The 6,440-nt window shown below is 37.8% G+C and overlaps 1 protein-coding gene across 1 annotated transcript in view; it reads right to left on the bottom strand.

Moving 5' to 3' along the window:
- Window positions 1-901: 901 nt before the first annotated feature.
- Window positions 902-6,440, bottom strand: part of ppp2r5ca (protein phosphatase 2, regulatory subunit B', gamma a) — a 23,449-nt gene continuing 17,910 nt past the window's right edge. The window contains exons 5-12 of the mRNA XM_005724097.2: window positions 6,177-6,293; window positions 5,907-5,960; window positions 5,554-5,724; window positions 5,328-5,455; window positions 4,852-4,953; window positions 4,614-4,686; window positions 2,926-3,042; window positions 902-1,298 (exon numbers count right to left, since the gene is read on the bottom strand). Of these exons, the coding sequence (XP_005724154.1) occupies window positions 1,164-1,298; window positions 2,926-3,042; window positions 4,614-4,686; window positions 4,852-4,953; window positions 5,328-5,455; window positions 5,554-5,724; window positions 5,907-5,960; window positions 6,177-6,293 (897 nt within the window). The 3' untranslated portion in view covers window positions 902-1,163. The remainder of the gene's footprint in view (window positions 1,299-2,925; window positions 3,043-4,613; window positions 4,687-4,851; window positions 4,954-5,327; window positions 5,456-5,553; window positions 5,725-5,906; window positions 5,961-6,176; window positions 6,294-6,440) is intronic.

Genomic DNA, 6,440 nt, shown 5'->3' on the forward strand with positions numbered 1-6,440 from the left:
CCCTTTACATTTTCCCCATTTATTTTATATAAATATATTCATACCCTATCTTACATCATCACGTGAATGCACCATGCTCTGCATTTCTAGTCAGCAGGCACCTGTTACATGTGACTGAGAGCTTACAACACCTTGCTACAACCAATTCCAACAATATAGGCAGCAAATACACAATTTTCATGCAGTACCATTGTTTGAACTGTAGGCTTCACCATGGTCTGTTTTTTTGTTTTGCTTTTGTTTTGTTTTTAAATATTGCCAATGAATGTCAATTAGCAAGCATACAAAAGAACGGCATATGGCACAAAACAATAAATGAAAAGTGTCAAGATGTCCACAGGACAACTAAGTCTTTACTATCCATCTTTTCGGGAGATTGCAAGGCTAAGGACAGGCCTCAGTTTGGTCTTAAGTGGAAAAAGAAACCAAAACAACAACAACAACAAATAAAAAAAACAAACAAACCCCAAAACACCAGTGACTGGAAACAACGTCAGGTGTCCCTGTTAAAGTCACAGATACAAACATGAATCGAACAGAACACAACAGTCTTGGCACTGACAAGATGCGTGTTACAGCAAAAATAAAGAAAACATACAACAGGTAACAGAAAGTTGCGTCTTCTATCTGAACCAATCGGGTCTGTTTTTGTTCCCTTTGAAAGAAAACAAAAGACCAAGAGACGATCCTCAGACGTTTAGTCAGGCAGTTCCTAATTTTTTGTATCCATCCATTGTGAACACATTTGTAAGAAGGAATGAAGAACCTGTGTTGTGCTGTCTGTACTCTCAGGTTCCACATTTACAGTGAGCGCACTGTGACGTGAGAGGAGAATGGAAGGTGAACAAATGAGGAAAATGATGAGAAAATACGAGTCTAAAAGTCACACACATATACTACTACTCCTCCTCTTCAAATAAAGGGAAAAAAAAACAAAAAAAAAAACCTGAGAAAGCAGAAATTGGAGGGAGGTGGATACAGGTTTTCTGTGCTGGAGCAGCAGGAATAAGGAAAACTAAGTATTCTGGGGGAGGGGACTGACAGGAGGGATGGAAAGCCCAGCTTGGATCGCCAGTGTAACTCTGGCACCCGGGCATAAAAGATGTCCATGGCTGTAGAGTGTAGGAGGGTTAGTTGAACCAAGAGCCAGCAGATTGTGGGACCTAGAGTCCATCGTGGGTGGTCAACATGTCTTCAGCTCTGCGGTGGGACTCCAAGGCTTTTGTGGTGTAGATATCCTGAGGCAACTCCGATTTGCGTCGCATCATGGGTCGCTCTTTCCGCTGCTCATGCTGCAACTGTTCGAATAACAGAAAAGAACAATAGCCGAAAAGTTGGGCTCATTTTTATTTTCAGGATTATTAATTAATCTTCAGGACAGCGACAGATATCATGATCCAAGTTACAAACTACACAATAGCTGAGTTAAGATTTAATGCAATATACTTTACACAGTTTTTAGTCATTTGCATAATACTGAACTCTAAACTACCATCACAACACACACACACACACACACACACACACACGTTTTCCAGTAGTCTATTGTAGCTAATAATAACAATGATACCCCAATTCCAAAATGTTGGGACGCTGGGGAAAATGTAAATAAAAACAATGTAATGTTGCTGATCTCACATTTCACTCACAGTAGAGTATAGAAAACACATCAAATGGGAAAAAAAAGGATAATGCTAAGAGAAATGCTAAGTGACTTGTTTTTAATTTGATGGCAGCAACACCTCAAAAAGTTAGGAGAGGGCAACTAAAGGCTAGAAACTTAGTGGTACTTCAAAAGAAACAGCTGAAGGAACATTTAGCAGCTAATTGGGTTAATTGGCAACAGATCAGTAACATGACTGAGCATTTAAAAAAAAAAAGCATCTAACAGAGAGGTTTTTTTTTCCTTTTTTCTTTTTTTTTAAGAAATAAAGATGGGCACATCTGCAAAAAACTGCATCTACAAATTGTGAACAATCTCAGGATAATTGTCCTCGTTGTAAAATTGTGAAGACCTTGGAGATCTCATCATTTATAGTGTATACCATCAAAAGATTCACAGAATCTGGAGAACTCTCTGTGTGCGAGGGACATGTCTGAAGATCAACACTGGATGCCTGGGATCTTTTGACCCCTCAAGCAGCACTGTGAACATGATCAAGAAATACTATGGTCTTCTCTGGACCAAAACCAGAAAACTGCTCTATGGTCAGACAGATCGAAATGTGACATTCTTTTTAGAGAACAGCTTGCACATGTGAAAAGGCAATCTCAATGTTAAAAGAGTAACAAGTGGTCAGATTCAGAATATGTCTTTCAGTAAAGGCCTTGCATATTTCAGCAAGACAATGTTAAACCACATACTGCATTCGAATACAACCGCAGCTCATAGTAGAAGCTGAACTGGCCTGCCTGCAGCCTAAACGTTTCACCAACTGAAAACATTTGGTGCACCATGAAACAAAAAAGACAAACAAACACACAAAAAAAGGAAAAGACAAAAAAGACCCAGGACAGTAGCTGGAATCCTATAAGACACAATAATGGGACAACATTCCTCTCCTGAAAGTCCATTAACGGGGTCGCCTCACATTTACAGTTTAAAAAAAAAAGAAAAAAAAAAGGAGGGGCTACAGAGTGTTAAACATGGCCCTCTCCCAACTGTCTGAGATGAATGATGTCTACCATCAAATAAAAAAAATAAAAATTTTCTTAACATTATATTTCTTGAGTGTAAATACTTAATATTTTTTGTGCTCTACCGCAAATAAAAAATGGGTTTATCTGCATTTTACAGTTTCCCAACTTTTATTGAATTGGAGTTGCAATAGTAATAATGAATAAAACTGCTATCTGTAGCTAGTTGTGTTTAAAGTATTTGGTAATTTTAAGGGGAAAAAGAGACAGAGAGAAAGTCAGGTTTACCTGAGTTGCGCCCTCCTCAACTGTCTTTTTTAACCTCTGAACATCTTCTATCAAAGGGACATCCGTCTCCATTGCTACAGGACTATTGAGGTCAGAGGAATGAACATAGACAGAGAACTATGATGAAAAAAAGAAACAAAAAGAATGGAGAAAAGACTTTCAGTTGCATGCAAAGAAGAATTAATCCAAAAGTCAGTGAATGATTTAGAAAAGGAATAAGAGTGTGTCGGAATCAAAATGATTGAAAACATTAAGTAATGATTTTAGAAATTTGAGTTTTTACTAAGGAAATATAAAAAATATTGTATCAGATTTAGAAAATTTAAAAAAAAAAAAAGAAAAAAAAAAAGATACTAAACTAAATATTTGATTGTACCTGAAGCACAATGAAGCCAAGTCGTGCTCTTTGGGGTGGAAATGTTACGTTTTTGCTGAGTGTATCTGGGAAATATACTCATTCATATTAATACCAGCTCTCATGGCTATGTTGTAAATAAGCTACAGCTAGCAGGTGCTTGTAGCAACTACCTTAGCATGAAACCGCTAGCCAGTCTTATGCTAAGCTAATGTAATCAGATGCTAGTTTTAGTTCCCAGTTTAGTCTAAAGGTATAAAAGTGATATCAATTTTTACACTTGAATGCTGAAATATTCCTTTAATGACGCCTAACAACGAAACACCATCGTATTTCATGCTGATTTTAGTTTTAAAGAAATTATTTTGGATTCCTAACACCACATTTTTAGCCCAATTAAAATGACTCCCATAGTTTTTAGATCTCTCGTAGAAGGATAGAAATTCCCAATTCAACCATTCACCACAACTACACACTGTTCCTCAAAGATCTTTCCACTGTTACTAGTGGTATTACTAGGGAGGGAAAAATGAATCTCTAAGCTGGGTTTTAAACAAATACCACTAAACAAAACCTCAACAGGAAAGAACAGAAAGGAAACTACAATTCAGCAACGCAATTTTACACACAGGACATGCAGAAAACACACCTGGACCCAAGTATTTGGACAGTTTTACACATTTTCAGTTTTTCCTTTAGGCTCTGTGTTTCGGTAATGACATCACAGATGGTAAAATAAATTCTAATAAATTGGCTTAATTGGAGTGTGTATGCACTAGCACAGAAAGAACTTTGTATTTGACTGTTTTAAAACAGTCCATTCACTCAATCAAAACCATTATTTTTACAAAAATGCTGAATCCATCCTCTATCAGACTGATGCCATTTAACTGACTCATCAGACTGCAATCATCTTTAGCTGCTTGCTTCTGTATATCCTGCAAAATAAGGAAAATTCAACTATCACACACACTGCACATACATCTGCATTCACCATGCAGCATTCACTACACATATCCAAGCTGTGTCAGAATCACCACCACATTTGGTGCTAGGGGTTTAAAAGGACAACCTGGCCTTAGTTCTTTATGAGGAAAACATATGTAGCATTTGTTTTTAAGCCATATTATGCATTTTGACTTCAGTTGCATATTATGAGACTGAATCTGGTCCTTGAATGCAGTATTTACCAATTTACTGGCAGCACTTCAGCACAGAGACTATCTGTCCAAACAGTTAGGGTCAGGAGTGCATATCATATAGTTTGACACACAAACAGACTCACAAACAGTTAAGAAGGGATTGTGCTTAAATAACTTCACATACTGCTCACCTGTGGATTTGATTTGGCGAGGTTCTCAATCTTGAGCCAAGCCTCTTCGCGTTCTTTTGACTTTGCCTTTTCCCTGTTTAACAAAGCACCAAACCTCCTGTCACTAAACGGTTCCAATCCTCTGATTAATGTGAAATCCAACACAACAATTCATCTGCAGCATTAAGGCTTACTGTAATTATGCCCCACTTCAGCATCGCTTTAAAAGACTGAAGGAAGATGAGACTTTGATGCTTACTTGTTTTTCTCAGCCCTGTACTGCTGTGTGCAATCATCAAAGAGCTTTTGATTCATCTCCATGAAAAGCTTCAGAGCGTTGTAGATGAGGCCGTGGATGGTCCTATGAACACAAGGAATAGGTATTGAGAGTCAAATAAGAGCAGCAGCATTTGTGTAAAGGTCACTTTTGCCCTGGAGGATCAAACCTAAAATTATTACTACAGACAGACTTAAAATTTAAAACATACATTTTAAACAGGTGGCATTAAATGAAGCATATTGACAGAATGAGTGCAAACATATATAGGGATTACGCACCCTTTAAGCCAGTTTTAATTTGAGTCTAGAGTGATATGAATAGAGTTGAGATATGAAAGTTCAGCAGATGAAAAGTAACTGAGGGAAATAGGTGAACTACTGTGCCAGGCATCGTGTCAGATTGATGTTATGTGTAATCAAAAGTACACACAGAACCATCTCAGAGATGCAGCTTACTTGTTCCAGTGGGTTTTTGAGTTGCGGTACAAAGCGGGGAACATAATTGGCAGAATCTTTGCTGCGTTGTCGCTGATCAGGCTCATGATGTACTCGTTGTTCCAGTAGTACAGAGCTCTCTCGGCCACCTAAAGAGAACATATACAGTGTTTTTTAGGAGTCACAGCCACTACAACTTAAGCACTTCTTTGCAGGGTTATGAAAATTGTGATTATCCATCCGGTACCTGGAAGTGGGGGCTTGAAACACATTTGGCCAGCTGTCTGAAGAGAGGCTCTTGCACCTTAACAAACTCAGAGGGCTCAATAACATCCAAGATCTCCTCCAGCTCATTGAGGAACATCACTTCCTTGGGGCTGTGAGTCTTCGGCCAGTACTTTAGTAGAGCCATTACCACCTAAATAACCAATCAGGAAGAATAAACAGATAGCAGATTTGAGCTTAAAAATAAGGAAAATACACTGAAATAAAAACAAGGCATGACAGTGTAAAAATCAAACAGGCGCATAAATGACAAAGTTTCGACAAACAGCATAAAGCTAAATGAGAACTACCCTAGCATGTTTTTATTAGACATACCGGCTCAGTTAGAGTGCTGTCCTTCTCCAAAAACTGCACCACGCAGTAGGCCAGCTGCAATTCACAAACAAATACATTCATTGGACAGTCAAAGTATCTGGAAAGGGGACACGAGACGACTGGCTGAGACATGTAGTGACTGAATGACCTGCTGCTCTCATGAAAAGAGGAGTCTCTACACAAATCATATAAGGACAAGAAAATATGTATACGTAAATATTTTTTTAAAAAGTTTTAATTAAAAATATTAAAAAAGCTTGTATGGCTTACCTGTGGATGGTAGACACTGAGTGATTTGACTTTGTGCAGAGGCAATAAAACCTTCAACAGGAAAATCTTGTGCTCTTCTTTTAGTGGTAAGGCAAATCCATTGATTATGCTGTCAAAGAGGGAAAAAAAGAAAAACCCATTAAAGAATCATTAGAACATCTAAAACACTGTCTGGCATGATGCAACAGCTTGAGAAGAACTTACAGCCTTCATATTCAGAAAGCTTTTACATTTAGTTTAATGTGTTTTGTACTAAAATAAAAA

Source organism: Pundamilia nyererei, unplaced genomic scaffold, assembly GCF_000239375.1.
Source record: "Pundamilia nyererei isolate P.nyererei 1_Seehausen unplaced genomic scaffold, PunNye1.0 scaffold00010, whole genome shotgun sequence".
In the NCBI taxonomy this organism is placed as follows: Eukaryota; Metazoa; Chordata; class Actinopteri; order Cichliformes; family Cichlidae; genus Pundamilia; species Pundamilia nyererei.